The 16457-nt window shown below is 42.8% G+C and overlaps 1 protein-coding gene across 2 annotated transcripts in view; it reads left to right on the forward strand.

The window, feature by feature from the left end:
• Positions 1-5357: 5357 nt before the first annotated feature.
• Positions 5358-16457, forward strand: part of LOC147632978 (long chain acyl-CoA synthetase 7, peroxisomal-like) — a 72938-nt gene continuing 61838 nt past the window's right edge. The window contains exon 1 of one of the 2 annotated variants that reach the window (XM_086805977.1): positions 5358-5811. In XM_086805977.1, the coding sequence (XP_086662103.1) occupies positions 5393-5811 (419 nt within the window). In that variant the 5' untranslated portion in view covers positions 5358-5392. The remainder of the gene's footprint in view (positions 5812-16457) is intronic. The other variant, XM_086805978.1, reaches the window with a different exon arrangement.

A 16457-nucleotide genomic window follows, 5' to 3' on the forward strand; every position in this document is an offset into this window, starting at 1 on the left:
GTGGCTTTTCAAAGGGAATATATAGAGTTTATGTTAAAAATTTGAAATTGAGCCCAGAGAGTCTTATGGGGGGGACATAGCCTAAGAAGGGGGAAGGATCGTAATAAGCTTTGGTTATAAATTTTTAGAGGGGTTCTCCAAAAAAAACACTAATATAGTGAGGTCCCTCATAGTGGAAACATTGCAATGGTGGTCTGCTTGCTAGCAAGTTAATGTCTTTCCCACTTGGGTTGGTCTACAACCTGTTTTAAAAATTTAATATCTTGCAAAAGTGTGAAATGTGTTGGTGTGTACATGTGTCAATATCCCGAGAGAGAGAGAGAGAGAGAGAGAGAGAGAGAGAGAGAGAGAGAGAGAGAGAGAAATTTTAGAGGTACCTATGTATTACGATTTTAACCGCTCGCCAGTTTTGCAAAACTGCTCACCCATAATTTCTGGCCAAAAAAAGCCCCACCCTACCTGATACAAAGAGCCTGCACACAAAGGCCACTCGTCTAAAGGCTCGAGTCCTGCACACAAAAAAGGTGCCGTTACCTGACTATATGGTTAAAGTAACCAGCGGAGGTCACAAAGCAGCTTGAAGATCTTCCAGAGTCTAGCAATCTGGAAGCCCAACACTCGTTCTTTTTCTAATTATTTAAATTCTTAGTTTCAGCCTTATAGACAAGTTCATCCATCTTCTCATATTATAGATGTCAATTTTAGAAACCCAACATAGACTAATGAGGTATCCTATCAACTAGAGTTGGTTGCCCTAATCTTTGACAAATTGAGCATTACTTAGCAAATGCATGAGCATCCTTGAAAACTGTTGGCCACCATAATCCAGCTTGTAAAATCTTTCTCCTTGTGATTTCTCCATAAAAGTGACCTCCTGAAACACCTTTATGTGCCTCCTGAAGTATTGTTTTTTGCTCGTAGTCAAAAACACATATTTTGATAATATGATCAATGTCTCTCTTGTACAGAACACCACTAATAACGAGAAAATACTTATTGTTAAGAGCCAAATTCCTTCTTTGATCCTTGGTCATTGTTTTAAGAAATATGCCATCTGCTAGGAAAAATAGCATTTGATCATACCAATCATTAGGATTAAGTGTATGGACAAGAAATAATCTGAATCAAGTAACTAATCCTAAACTCCAACAGCTAGTTCTCCTTATTCAATTCTACTCACAAAATCTGCAATTGCATGCTCCTTTCCTAGTGTATAAACTATTGTGACTTCAAATTCATGTAAACAGAAGCATCCATTTGGCTAGTCTTTTAGTTAAACGAGGTTTCTTTACCAAAGACAATAAAGCTTAATGATCACCATGAAAAATCACTTTATTTCCCAACAAGTAATGTCTGAATTTGTTGAGAGCATACACCATGCCCAAAGCTTCTCTCTCTGTAAATGAATAATTCCTCTCAGCTAAAGTCATGACTCTGCTTACATAGTATACTGGTCTGAACCAACCTTTGACTTTCTCCTCCATCAAAATTACTTCTATAGCCACATCAAAAGCATCCACAAATATGTGAAACTCCAAAACCCAATGAGGTGGTTGTACAACTAGTGCAACAACTAAACTTTTCCGTAGAATACAGATATGTGCCAAATATCTGAGAAACTTGTAATGCCATTTAATCTACCTAATTCTTTCAGATTCCTTGGAGCTTGAACTTTCTGAATTTGAGCCTGAACTTCCTGAATTGCTTTGATCTTTCTAGGATAAATAGTTATGCCATGTTTTGAAATAATATGTCCTAAAATAACACCTCTCTTTATTGCAAAAGAATATTTAAGTGGATTCAAGCTCACTGATCTACATCTTTCTAAACAGAGCCCCAAATACATCAAATGTTCCAACATCTTGCTCAATACATTGAAATCATCCAAGAAAACTCTCGTAAAGGTTGTAAAAAAATCTGTAAAAATCTCTTGCACCAACCGAGCACCAACCATCCTTTGAAAAGTTGCAGGTGCATTCTTCAATCAAAATGTCATCACACTATTGGCAAAGACACCCTATCACAAAAGTTGTTTTATGCATGTCTTCAACTACCATTTTGGCCTGATTATAACCACTAAATATATTTAGAAAACTATACATTTAATGACCAGCAACTGTATCTAACAAAGTATCACAAAATGGTAATGGAAATGGATCCAAAACTATAGGTGTATTCAGTTTCCTGTAATCTACACAAACTCTGATTTTTCCATTTTTCTTTAGAACTACTACAATAGGAGATAATCAAGTAAATTTATCCAAATCAAACTGAAGTAATTTATCCAATGCCTCCTTTACTTGTTGAGCATAATTTGGATTTATTTTGTACCTTTGCTGAATAATTGGTATTGTATCCTTCTTCAAATTGATCCGATGTTGATAGAATTTAGGATCAATTCCTTTCATAATTTGGATTTATTACGTACCTTTGTTGAATAATCGGTATTGCATCCTTCTTCAAATTTATCTGTTGTTGATAGAGTTTAGGATCAATTCCCTTCATATTTGTGTAACTCCATGCAAAAACATCTTTATACTCTGTCAACAAACAAGTGCTGCAAATTATTCTTAAACTGTCCTTCCACATGGACACTAACTTTGACTATCTTTGGATTTTCCTCTGAACCCAAATTCATATCTTGTAATTTTTCCTCTTTGACTTTGGAACTTTTGCTAAGATGCTTCCGATAAGCTTTCTCTATTGAATAGCAGCCTAATATCAAATGGTTTTTTTACAATTTTCAAACCTGAAATAGATAACTTTTGAATTATCTCCTCTTGGTCTTTGTATGTTGTTCTGGTTTGCAACATAGCTTCATCTTTGACCTGACACTCTTGAACAATCTGAGCAACATTAACCTCAAAAAGTGATACTAATGAAGGATTCAACTTTAAGAACTTCTCTTAATCTTCATCATCAATCTCATCCACCATATTTATCCCTTGTGCATTTAGGGGTAGGTGTGTTTGCTTGATCATCATCTTAGGCACCATGTCAAGCTTAACCATCTTTTTTCCCTGTCTAATTAGCACTTTTTCAGTTCCCCAATTTTGTTTGATCTTTGCTAATCTGAACTAAGACCTCCCTAATAACATTGGGTAAGGTTTGGCTTCATCCTCCAATGTCAATACTACAAAGTAAACAGGGAACTTCAAGGTAGAAAAACAATTATTTCTTCTCCTCTGAGAATACCCAGTGGTGGTTGAACTCTTCTTTGGTCAGCCATTTTTACCTAAAAAGGTGCAGGTTCTAGGTTTATGGAGCCAAAATTTTGAACATCAATTTAGGGAGTATGTTAACCCCTGATCCTCCATTAAGTAATGCTCCTTTGACTACTCCCTTTTTGATAGTCACATCCATGGTTGGAACTTTATAATTGACATCAATTGCTTGATATACTTCAAGTACTATTGGATTTACCAATTCCTATGATTTGGGATCATCAACTTCAATTTTAGCTTCTTCCATTCTCTTTTGAGTCAATTTTGAATCACCAAATCTCTAAAAGTAGGTACTAAGTTCGGGGTCTTCTTCTTTTAGACCTCTGGTTCTGGTTCATTAACCTTTTAAGGGTCTACTATGAAGCCTTTGAGGCCACCCTCAAATACTCTCCTAACTCTAGAATAGTGTGTCCTCAATTTTCTGTCCTACCACCACTCACTATTGAGGTCACATAGCCCGCACAAGCGTGTATCCTACTTGGTAGAAGACCAAGTCTACATAAGCTACTTCTAACTATCTGGCCACATTTGGCTCTACCATCCAATGTTTGTCAAAGTTTTAGGTGCATGGGTGATCACCACAATGGCCTGTAATCCATGTGCTTGAAACCAGGTGAGTACTATGCCATACCAAGATGAATGCTCTCCTTTGGCCTCTATTTGCTGCTGTGATGATGACTGTAGTGCAAGTTGGGGGAGTCAAAGTGGATCCATCTCCTTCACCCTATGTATATAAGTGACTATTTGGAACATGGCCTCCATCAACATAGGAGCCACAACAAACTCTACCTGGATGATTTGGTGGGCAACAGATGGCTTGCTGCATATCATTTGTGATAGCATCATGATCTGAGGATGCTCTATGCACTGCCATGTTGCCGATGATAAATTTGGTGCCCATAAGAGAGCTGCATACATAATAGGCGGCCTTACAAAATAGAGCACATCTGTCACCTCCAGGAACATGAGGGTGGAGCACTAAGCATTAGCTTTTTCAACAATCCAAGCTGACCACTTATTAGTATTATTCTCTTGCCACATGTCATTAGAAGTGTAACAGTGAGATTTTTTTCCCTTTTTACACACAATAAGATTGTTTTTCTTACAAATGTAGTGTATAACACATCTTTTTGCCTTGATATCTTTGGCTAAAGCCATCGTCCTACGGGTCAACTTAACTAAATGTATCTTTATTACATTGTGACCAAGTTTTATAAGAAAACATATAAGGGTTACATCCCAAGCAAGTAACAATGGAATTAAATACTCAACCATCATTTGTTATTTCATTACAAGACTTAGAACTATTATTGAAAATGGCCCAACTTATCAAGCGCTCTAGGACTAACCAATGAGAGATACAAATTTCTATTTTTTTAGACGACTTAGAGCATATTCAAGTGCGGACGTGGAGCGTACAATTAGAGGCTATCCAAGCTTTGGAGCGGGGCTTGGCACTTACACATGCTTTATAACCAACACCCACTTTTTTCAAAAAAGTTAGAGCTATTTAGAGCTCATTGGAGGGCAAGGGGCAATGTCAGAAATGCACTTTTCTTGAAAAAAAAAGGATGATCTTCAAGCTCAACTGGTGCACTAGTTTTGCAACTACAATTTCAAAATATTGCTTCTTTAAATTCAAGGCTAAGCAAGATTACAACCGGTGTTTCTCAATTTTAGTTGTGAAAATTACACTTAAGGATGGTTTTTTTGACACTATTGGAGGGAGAGGGGCAATGTTAGAAATGCACTTTTCTTCTAGCTAGTGAAAAAAAGGAAGAGCTTCAAGCACAACTCGCTTTTACTGAAAAAAAGCACAGGTTAACCGGTTTTACAACCAAAATTTCAAAATTGTTTCTTTATTAAACTCAAGGCTAAGCAAAATTACAAACTGATGCAAGCACAACTCATTTTTATTGACAAAAAGCACAAGTTAACTGGTTTTACAACTAAAATTTCAAAATTGTTTCTTTATTAAACTCAAGGCTAAGCAAAATTACAACCCATGTTTCTATCAAAATTAACTAAAGGATGGTTTTTTTTGACACCCCTATTTTGACTTTCAAAAAATCTGATGACCAAGTTGCATTAACTCAGTCAACTTCACAAAAGCCTATACGTAGAAACTCATGCTTTTAGCAATTTAGAGAATTTGGTACACCGAAGCGATGATGCAAAAACCCGAGATTTCGCGGTGGGGTACCGCTGACACACTGTTGATTTTCGAGGGAAATTCGAATATTTGTTTCATGAGAAAAATCCACTGCCTATTCTCTCGTCACCTTCCCGAGAGAGGCTCCGTGATTGTTGTTGTCTGCAGGAGAAAACTTGCTTTTGGCTTTGGGAATCTTGATGCAGAGAGGGCTTGTTGTAAGTGGGCGATCTGTATTCTGCTCAGATTTGATAGGGATTTATTGGGCGATTTGTTGCTGCTCAAATTGGAAGTGGCAAAGTGTAGCCGCTTGGTTCTGATCAAATTTGAAGTGAGCGATTTCTGCTGTTTATGGTCTGAACTTCAACCTTCCCATGGAGCCTGCTCGACGCCGCTTGCATGTCATCAACACGCACTTGCTACCCCCACCTCCAGGTATGTAGAAATTGCAAATGACCAGTAGTATCGTACATCGGTTTTCAAAAACATGTGTAAATTATAGTATTGCCATGACAAATTGGCCCATATAGAAATTGTGTTGGTTTTGACCCATTGCTGCAAATGGGTCTTACATGATTATGAGTTTAAAAAATATGTTTCATCATTGCAATTGAAATTGGGATCATTTTATAAGCCTGAATTAAAAGTAGTAATTTGTAAATGTGTCTTTTTTCAAGCATCATTTGGGGCCATTGGTCTTTATAAGAGCAATGTTGAAAAAGCTATATTGGGCCGTAGCCATTGCAAATGGTTCATTTATCATTACAAAGCATGCCAATAGGAATTGGTTAAACTCTTCTAGTGGTTTGTGAGCTTCTAGCCTCTTCTATGACCTGATGGATGGTGAGCCCTTGTTGGTTGCAATGCCATTGCAACTGGGTTTTTCATAATCACATATACCAATGCTCACTACAGGACTTTATGTGACCGAGGGTCTGAATGAATGTTTTCATTTGGAAGCTTTTCTTCCCAATGGAAGTCACCCTCACACACCACCCTTCCAAATATTCACTAGCTACAAGATGCAGGACATGCTCCACAGACAGTTGTTGTGGACTCCAGAGAACCATGAACTGAGTCACGGTCTTTGATGTCCATGGCAGCCAATGTCTTCATCTGGGAATGAGGAGCTGCATTGCATGCTGTTGTTGTTCTCACAACCACTGCAGGTAACTGTAGAGAGTGCCAGGTGAGTTGTAAACGTGTGGCTGGTCACCATGCTCACTTGCATGGAACTCACACTAGACCATGTGAACCCCTTCTTACACAAGGGGGGTCTCTTGCAAGAAGGGGTCCAGACTCCAAACTGACAACCTACCTGTTGGGAAAGCAAGCTCTAACCACTAGACCTGTTGGGATGATTGGTGAACTTCCAGCCTCTCAGTTTAAGACAGCCCATAATAGCAAGCAAGCAGCAAAAGCAAAGAAGCAAAGCTAGACCTTTGATACCTAACGTAAGGCTATTATTTGAGACAGATTATGGCAGAAGTCATTCAGAATGTTCTTTGGCTCAGCAAATACCCAACCTAGTGATATTTGGAAAGAAAATGTGGCTTCATGCATTCACACAAACAGTAGGATTTATTACAAGACAAAGAACTTAAGAGAGATAGAGAACAATCGTGAATTCCTGTTGTGAATTGAATTACGAACTGATAGCATTGCCCATCCATGTGCTCTGGCAAGGAGCTTTGATGGTGATCTCGGTGCACAATGCAGTGAAGATAGATCTCAACTGATGATCTCAATATGGCAAAGAGGCTACCCAACTTGTCTATATATAATACCTAGGTTGGTCATATCATCGGTTGGCCAAGTTTGGCCACCCTATGGATGGATTGAACCGACCACATTACTTGACTAGGATAATATTAGATTAAATAAGAGACCGTAGGTCAAGGTGTAGCTTCCAACCCTATTTATGGGTGTCCATTTGGGTCCACAACTGGAGGACTAGGTGTCCCTGGGAAGATCTTCTGTTATCCCTTGAGTGCGGTCTATCAGCCTGCACTCTCATACATCCTACTTGGCATGGTGCCAACTGTCTTCTAACCATCCAGTCACCTATGGCCAACCCCAGTGTCTTAACTGGGCATTGTTGGCTGGCGTCCGAACATGCTCCAGCCAAACCTCCTAGCCCGGAACCCCTTTCCACAGTGTTGGGCCAGTTAAATGTCAAGCTTCCTACTTTTAGAGGATCCACCATTGGAGATGTAGATGACCACATCCGGCAGTTTATTTCGATGTGCAAGAGCCGAGATCTTGAGCAAGAGGATGCCTTCTTGGTACTTTTTCCATCCACTCTAGAAGGCTTTGCAAACAAATGGTTTAGCCAATTCCCAATTGACCACTTTACGGACTGTGCCACCATGAAGAACACCTTCCTCCCCACCTTCTGTCTTGGTAGCTACGAGAACCACCTTCTCCAGGAGCTAGGGAAATTGCAACTACTACCAAGGGAGAGTGTGATACAACTGATGACACAGACCATAGTGTTGGTGGGCACACTGGCCACGGGCACGTTGGCAAGGATCAATACAATCAATGAATACAAAACAAACAGATATGCCGATGTAGGATATCCAAGTCGATGTTGATGTGGAGGCACGAGATCTCTAATGCCGAGCACACCACGGGGATGACCCACAAGTATCTCTCACTGGGCTAGTACAAAACCTAATATCCAAATCCAAATCCAATGAATCCAAGTCCAAGTCTACATCCAAGTCCAAGTTCAAATCCAAGTTCAAGTAGTCCAAGTTCCCATGAGTAATCTCCACAAATCCTACAACCTTTTCAATGAAGAAAACCATGGAAAAGCTCTTTTTGGCAAGAAAACTGATATAAAACCTGTTTTAATGGTTTTTGGGTGATAAAAACCTGCAAAAAGTAAATTTTAGGGTTTTTGGAGCAGTTTTAGGGTTTTTGAAATTTCTATCCGTACATGTCCATACAGCTCCGTACACGCATCCGTATCGCCCATGCATATGCCATACAAGTCTAGGGCTAACCGTACATCTGAAAAGCAAGTTGAAGAAGGTGCTGATGGTGAAGAAGAGGCTCTCCATGATCATAATGATGCCCACACACACTCCACGATCACCTTCAATCTTCAATGATCTTGTTCATGGTACTACAAGAGAAGTCCAATCCTTTTTATACTTGTAAGAGACCCTGCTTTTTGCCAAAAAGCCTTCATGCTTTTGCTTTGCCTTTTTATGCTTTGCTTTTCTCTTTTTGCCTTTGCTTTTGCTCTTTTTACTTTTATTAATAAAATATTACTCAGCTTTTGGTGCTTTGCTTTTCTAGCTTTAAGGCCTTGCTTTTTGGCCTTAGAGCTGCTTTTCGAGAAAGTGCCTTTTAGCTTTTTGGTCCAGCTCAGTCTCATCTTTCCAATGGTGCCCTTGGCTCGTGGTCAACCCTGTTTGACTTTTTGCTTTTTCTTGCTTTTTGACCAAGAATGGTGCTTTTTCGTAATCAAACCTTATGGACCTTGTCCCCATGTCTTCTTCCACCTGTCTGGTGTTCGGGCATGGGTTTCATCATGTGAAATAGAGCTAGGAGGGCCAAATAGTTATAGTGGCCCATCTACCGACTTACCGTGGCAACTTCAATGGGTGACACATGCCTTGCCCAGGACTACCCAAGAGAAGATTTAGGAGTGTTGGCCGCCACCAACCACTTTGTTGGAGCATGCGGAAGCTTACAAATAGGACTATACTTCAGATAATGAATATTCAGCACCTTGGTTCCTGATGATTGCACAATGTAGGGGAAGTAGAGTGCAAGAGAGAGACGGTACACTCGATCGGGTACCAAATATCCTCTGTAGGGCCCCCACCAAGGATGGTGTATTTGCTTTATTGAATGATGAGAAAAAGATTTGACTTTTGGAGATCTTCCATTGGCTGTAAACCTTTAGCCTGAAGATGATCTGGTTGTTGACCTTCAAGTTCACCTTTGTGTTATGCTCCCTTTGGCTGTCCTGGCCCTTGGAACACTTAGCACTTTGTGAATTATGAGATGAATAAAGCCTTGGGCTAACCCATACTTATATAGCCTCAAGGATGTTGTTCGTTGGACTTCAGCAGGGGTCGGCCCTTTTTTTTTCCGGAGAAGAGACTTCTATTAAGTATGAAAAAATATACAAAAGGGAGATTTCAAACCAAACTAGGTGGATATCTCAACCAATCGGGTGCCTTGTGTTGCCAACAAGGTTCCATATGAGTGGAAATGAAGAATAGACCATGATCCCACTCTCATAAACTGGCCGCACTTTCTCTCTGCAGCCCTCGAAGATCCTTGGATTCTGGCCCAGGTTGCCATAAGGGTATGGATAATATCACTCCGAATCCTGCAAAGGCATTGTGTGTCCAAGACAATAGTGCCCTCTATGGACTCAGTGCATCTAGCCTTTCAGATTTGCTAGGTTGTAATAGTAGCAATAATCTCCCATGCACTGTCCAATCTCTGTGCCGGTGGGGTGTATCCTGAATCTGACAAATCCTGAAGGCAACCCCGCTAAGCAACTCCTTGCCTGATCAAATGACGCGACTCCTGCCGTCCCCCTCATACCTAAGCTGGGGCCCCGACTGAGTCAACCAAATGATAGCATCAAAAGATATGTGAAAACCAACCACACAAGCGATTTTTTTTTTCTTGGCTGAATTTCTTTCAATAAAGCAAATACACAATCCTTGATGGGGGCAGTGCAGAGGGTATTTGGGACCCAATCGGGTGTACCGTGTCTTTAGGCATGTTCTTCAGGGAGCTGTGGACACCCCCTTCATTGATGTATACCATTTTATACCCCCAGTATGGTACAGGATGGAGCTAGCTAGGTTGCATATCATGATTGTATACTCCATGCATATAGCTTTGCATTCTCCTAGTAGTAGAGCTCCATCCCCTCCACCACTCATTGTACTTATTGCACACCTAGATTCAGTTTTTAAATCTCTCTCTCTCTCTCTCTCTCTCTCTCTCTCTCTCTCTCGCACTCTTACTTCCACTACATTGTGCAATCGTCAGGAACCAAGGTGCTGAATATTCATTATCTGAAGTATAATCCTATCTGTAAGCTTCCACATTTTACAGTGGTATCAGAGCTTTGCCTTTTGGTAATGATGAGAAAAAGGCGGACTTTTGGAGACGTTCCCTTGGCTGTAAACCTTCAGCCTGAAGATGACTCGGTTCTTGACCTTCAAGTTCACCTTTGCATTATGCTCCCTTTGGCTGTCTTGGCCCTTGGAACACCTCAGCACTTTGTGAATTATGAGATGAATAAAGCCTTGGGCTAACCCATGCCTATATAGTCTCAAGGATGCTAGTCGGTGGACTTCAGCAAGGGTCGGCCTGCTTTTACTCACTCCAGACCTGTTTTATGCTCATTAAATAGGCACCTTTTTGCCCATGGGCTGGCCGCCTTGGTCTTCCACCTTGCTGCTGCTGTCCAGACTGCCCTTGTGTGCTGGCCTTGCATGGCCTGGTCTGCTGGCTTTGCTTGGCCTGGCCGCCTGGCCGCCTGGCTGTCCAGCCTCTAGGGCTAGATGCCATGTTGGCCAAGCTTGGTATAAGCTGGCCGACAGGCTGCCCATGCCCTCCTAGGACTAGCCACTAGATGCTATGGGGCTTCAGGGGCCGAAGCCATGGCCCATGGGCTGCCCTACATGGCCCAAGTATTGGGTAAAAACCCTATACTCTATGCAATCCTACATGCAAATACATGTTCTTCTTAGGTGCTTGGCATCTGGCTAAAGGATAAATACCCGGAACACTTGATCATTCCAGAGGGTGACTCAGAGTACGGATTGGTATTGCTTCATGTGTGGGACTTGCACACCTGATCAAGACCATATACGAGACTTGTACGCCTGACCTTGGATGCTTAGAGTGGAACCCTGGCTGACTCGTCCCGGACTGGGGCTTACAACGAACAAGTTTCCACTCCAGGTCTTGCACCTATTTGTAGAGATATGCCCACGTGGCATCCAAGTGCAGAGGATCTGGAATCTGGGTTACGGAAGGAGAGGGAGGAGGAGATGGAAAACGCGGCACTGAAGAACGGGTGCGCTCTTCGAGAGCCAGGATCTACGCCTTCTGCTCTTCCAACTTGGTCGCCCGGTCTGCGATTGCTCGCATCATCTGCTGGAACATCTTTGTAACACTCATGCTTGATGCCCTAGCTGGGCTGCCTGGTGCACTCTGGTCCCAAGATTCTTGGTCTCTCTCGTCGTCGAAGCTCGCCATAGCAGGAAAACGCACTTCCTTTCCGGAGCGCAATCTGACCATCCACTGTGTGTGGGAGACTTCCGGAGGCTTCCGGAGGCTGAAACCAACTGTCCTTCGAGGGACAGGAGTCACTCCGAAAAGGGGTAGTCCACCAGAGTCTGAAAACCAACCACACGAGCGAGAATTTTTTTTTGGGTTTCTTGCTGAATCTTTACACTTGAAGTATGCTCTGATACCAGTGTAACATGCGGAAGCTTCGGGGAAGATCGGTAACTTCAATGCTCAGAAAACAGCACACTTGTCGCGACGAAATTAACGTACAAAACTGAATATAGATGTGCAAAAAAATAGAGAGAGAGAGAGGGAGAAGAGGACACAATATTGGGTCCCGAATATGGCCCCCACCACGAATGGTGTATTTGCTTTTATTAGAATGATGCAAAAAACTGAAATAAAAGACCGATTGAACCTTCTTGGCTGAGATGGATCTCTGCCCTTGACCTTCAATCCTTCACCCCTTCTGCGTTAGCTTGTTCTTGGCTGTCCTAGCCCTTGGTTCAGCTTCAGCACTTGGTGAATGATGAGATGAATAAACTGATTTGTGGGTTGGGTATTTATACCCTTTAGGAGTTGGCTGGATCTACAGCAGTCGGCTGTCCCAAAAATGCTCCACGACTAGAAAAATACAGCATTAAATGTTGAAAATGTTGCGCATGACTAAAATCAGGGCTGGCCCTCAGGTGCCTCAAACCTGGCTTCTCTGGGCAGCCTGTGTGGGCTGCCCCATACCTGGATTACAGTCCCTTACGGGCTGTGTGACCAGTCGGCCACCTGTCCAAGAGCCCTAAGGCTGTCTACAGCCCCTCTATGGCCATCCCATGGCTGGTGGGTACAGCCAAGGCCTTCTTGGCCCCTATGGGGGTGGTTCTACACCTTCCCCATGCCCACATCTGTGTCCTTGGGGTAGCCCTATGGGCTGGCCCCTTTCCTATATGCAAACCCTAACTGTCTACACAGTGATCTGGCATCCAGTAACATACCAGATACACAGAACCTCTGACATCATTCCAGAGGGAGACTCATAGCGCGGACTGGCACTGTTTCATTTGCAGGACAATGCACCCCTGACCTTGGATGTATGTGCAGGACAATGCACACCTGACCTCGGATGACTGGAATGGAACCCTGGCTGACTCGTTCCAGACTGGGCTCACATGGGACCAGTTTTCCATCCCAGGTCCTGCACCTTCTGTATAGATATGTCTACGTGGCATCCAAGTGCGGGATGCACGTGACAGACATCCTACAACAAACCATGCTGGGCAATACCTCTACGAATGAAAATAGCAATGTCTGTATCACTGCCCTCGTAGAAAAGCTGCGGACCAGACTGGGAAAGCCAAGCAACTGCCCCCCAAGTAACATACATGGTGCAACCACTCAATTTGTCCATAAGTTGGGCTATAGAACCCCAAATGCGTTGTGCAGTGTTGCATCCCCATAAACAATGTTGTACATTCTCAGTAATTGCTGTACATCTCGGGCAAGTAGGTGCTACACCGAACACCGATCTCCACCGATTGGTGGGGAGACCACCATGTAAACATAACCAAAAGAAATGAGAGACCTAGCCCCTTCTGTATGAATGCCAAAGCCTATGCCAATATCTGCGTTGTATCACTGGAGTGATGTCATAACTCTCCCAATGAGGCCTGAGAGTAGGCATCCTATGCATCTATCGAGTGATGAGAAGCTTGACATTCTGGACCGTGAAACTAAAAAAGGGAAGGCTTTTCAATGGATGGGAGGCATCAATCCACTCCCACTCACTTGGACCCCACTGAAGATATCTGATAGGACTGCCACCATACAGCCACAAACACCAGGAGCCATGCGTCGCTATCTGAGGAGAAGGATTAATGAACCAGTGCTTCCCCGAACGACCAACAATCCTCACTGGACTAAGCCTGGTGTCTGGGATGATCCCCTCTGAAACTCGCTCTGGAAGCGCGGGAGTGTGTGTGCATCGCTTGACCATGAGCACAATTAAACATTTCGGGATTTAATCACAGCCATTAAACAATCCAGAAAGCTGAAAATAAAAGTTGCACTTATAACACTGCATAAAGGCCGGAATGAGGCGACCCCCCGCGCCCTTGGAGTATTTCATTATCCAAGAAGAAATATAACATGTACAAGCTTTGAGGGCCTTACTCTCCCCATGGGAGATGCCGGATTCTCCATATACAACCATAAACTTGTCCATCCAATATGGGTCCTTCCATAGGCGCACAAACATGTGCAACAGCCCACATGGCTCTTCCATACGCACATTAACTTGTATGACAGCCCATATGGTTCTTCCACGAGCACATAAACCTATAAACTAGCCCATGTGGCTCATCCATGAACTCATAAACTAGTATAATAGCTTGTATGTTGCATCCATGAGTGCCAAAACCTGTAAACCAGCCCATGTGGCTCATCCATGAGCGCATAAACCAGTATAACAGCCTGTATGTCGCATCCGAGTGCCAAAACCTAAAAAAACAGCATGGATATCACATAAAATATACACACCCCCCTCCCCAGACAGAGGATTGACACTAGTTGGGAGATTGTTGCCAGTATTACAGCATGACAAATTTGGAGAGCTAGATGCACCAAAGCGATTGAGAGATTTTTGAGTCTTAGTGCATCAACACAGTATGGGGTGATATCATCCATACTCTCATGGCTACTCGGACTCGTATTTAGGGGTCCTCTCTTTCTGCGCAGAAAAAGGGCGTTGTATTTATGCGGGAGCGGGACAATGGCATTTTCTTTTTTTCTAGTCCCACAGGTCCTTCATGGCACCATGATGCTCCTTAGTGGCTGAGATCACCTTACATATTGGGGTGATTCTATTCTATTCCGGCTTATAGACGTGGTTGTTGTATGCCTTTTTTCATACTTAATAGAAGTCTCTTCTTTGGCGCCTGCCGGGGCGAGGGGGGGGGGTTGGGGGGGTGCGGGGCAGAGAGGAGGTGCATGATGGAAAACCTTGGGCCAAACTTGGAGTTGATCACGTTTAGAGAGGGTTGTGTTATTTTTGGTGTTGAGTCTAAAAAATAAACGCTTCTTGTGCTAAAAGTGGGGGGACTTTTATTTAAAGCCCTAGATTTTTACGAAAGCACAAAATTAAAGCTGGCTTTTTACAATGTGACATGCGGAAGCTTTGGGGGAGATCGGTAACTTCAATGCTCAGAAATCAACAATCGTTCACAATGAGAATAACGCACAAAACTGAAAATAGATGTGCAAAAAATAGAGAGAGAGAGAGAGAGAGAGAGAGAGAGAGAGAGAGAGAGAGAGAGAGAGAGAGAGAGAGAGAGAGAGGTGTTAGGCTTGGTTAGAATCCGAGATGCTGTGATACCTGGTTGTGACAGGCCATATTCGTTTCGTTGTATTCGACAGCACTTTAGGGTTCCTCGGACATTTCAGCCACTATGGGTTGACATTATGCATGCAGTTGAGCCTTTTACTCCATTGCCTCGGCCATCTGCAGATCAGCCTTGGCTTGATTGGGCACTATGTAAATCTGGTGACTTGATATCACTTTCAGCTAACCAGGTCTATCATAAGCTCGTATCAGAGAAAGATTGGGTTTCAGCCAAGGCCAATAATGTGTGGGGATTGCACAAGTCTAAATCATGGTGGCAAAAAACTCTTATGCGTGGTTGGCAGTCTAAACTCCCTTACCAAGGTAAGGTTTTCATTTGGAGGATGTTGGTGGGAGGGTTACCTACACGGGATCAGCTTAGCCGTCGTAAAATTACATTGGCCTCTTGCTTCTTCTGCACGACATGCACTGAAACAGTTATGCATCTGTTCATGAGTTGTCCAGTGGCCCGTCAGATTTGGTCTTTTGTCTCTCGCGTTTGGGAGGCGGTAGAGAGGTCTACTGTTTCGGCTCATCAGTGGATATTTGGGATTTGTCCTCAAGTCATTACTTCGGATAGTCACCTTGTGATATTCCATTTCCTTAGATGGACAGGACTTTGGCATATTTGGACTATACGGAATGGGTTCATCTTTGATTCCTTGTCTGGAATACATGGGCACATTCTACGTATCCGCGGTTTGCTGCTTTGGCAGTTTTCTTCTCTTCTCTCAGCTCAGCTATACTGGATGCAGATGTTATTTCGTTATGGTCTACGGCGGCTCGGCTGGCTCATCTTTGATGCTTTTATCTTGGATGCTTATTTGGCTAGGAGGCTTTCTTATTAGTGTACAGGTTTGCATGGTCATGATCCTTTAGAGGATCTTTTGTGGGGGTTTTTTTTTGAGGCCATAGGTTCTGTGTGAGCCATGTGGCTGATGTACATTTTACATATAATATAAAACACCATTTCACGAAAAGAGAGAGAGAGAGAGAGAGAGAGAGAGAGAGAGAGAGAGAGAGGACACAATATTGGGTCCTGAATACCCTCTGTAGGCCCCCCACCACGAATGGTGTATTTACTTTTATTAGAATGATGCAAAATTTGAAAATAAAAGATTGTCTTGACTTGTTTTAGCTGAGGTGAATCACTGCCCTTGACCTTCACCCTTCACCGTTGCGTTAGCTTCTCCCTTGGCTGTCCAGGCCCTTGAGTAGCTGCAACACTTTGCGAAATATGAGATGAACGACTTGATTTATGGCTGGGCTACATATACCACTTCAGGTTGCTGGCCGGCTGTTCCAACAGGAGTCGGGTGGCAGAAATATTCTCCACGACTGGGTAAAATAGCCACTTATGCTAAATAATCAGCGTTTTCACACTTTATAAAAGCTGGCCACTTATGCGCATGCATCTGTTGATGTCCAG

This window comes from Cibotium barometz, chromosome 12 (genome assembly GCF_041138505.1).
Source record: "Cibotium barometz isolate CiBa-2024 chromosome 12, ASM4113850v1, whole genome shotgun sequence".
Lineage (NCBI taxonomy): Eukaryota > Viridiplantae > Streptophyta > Polypodiopsida > Cyatheales > Cibotiaceae > Cibotium > Cibotium barometz.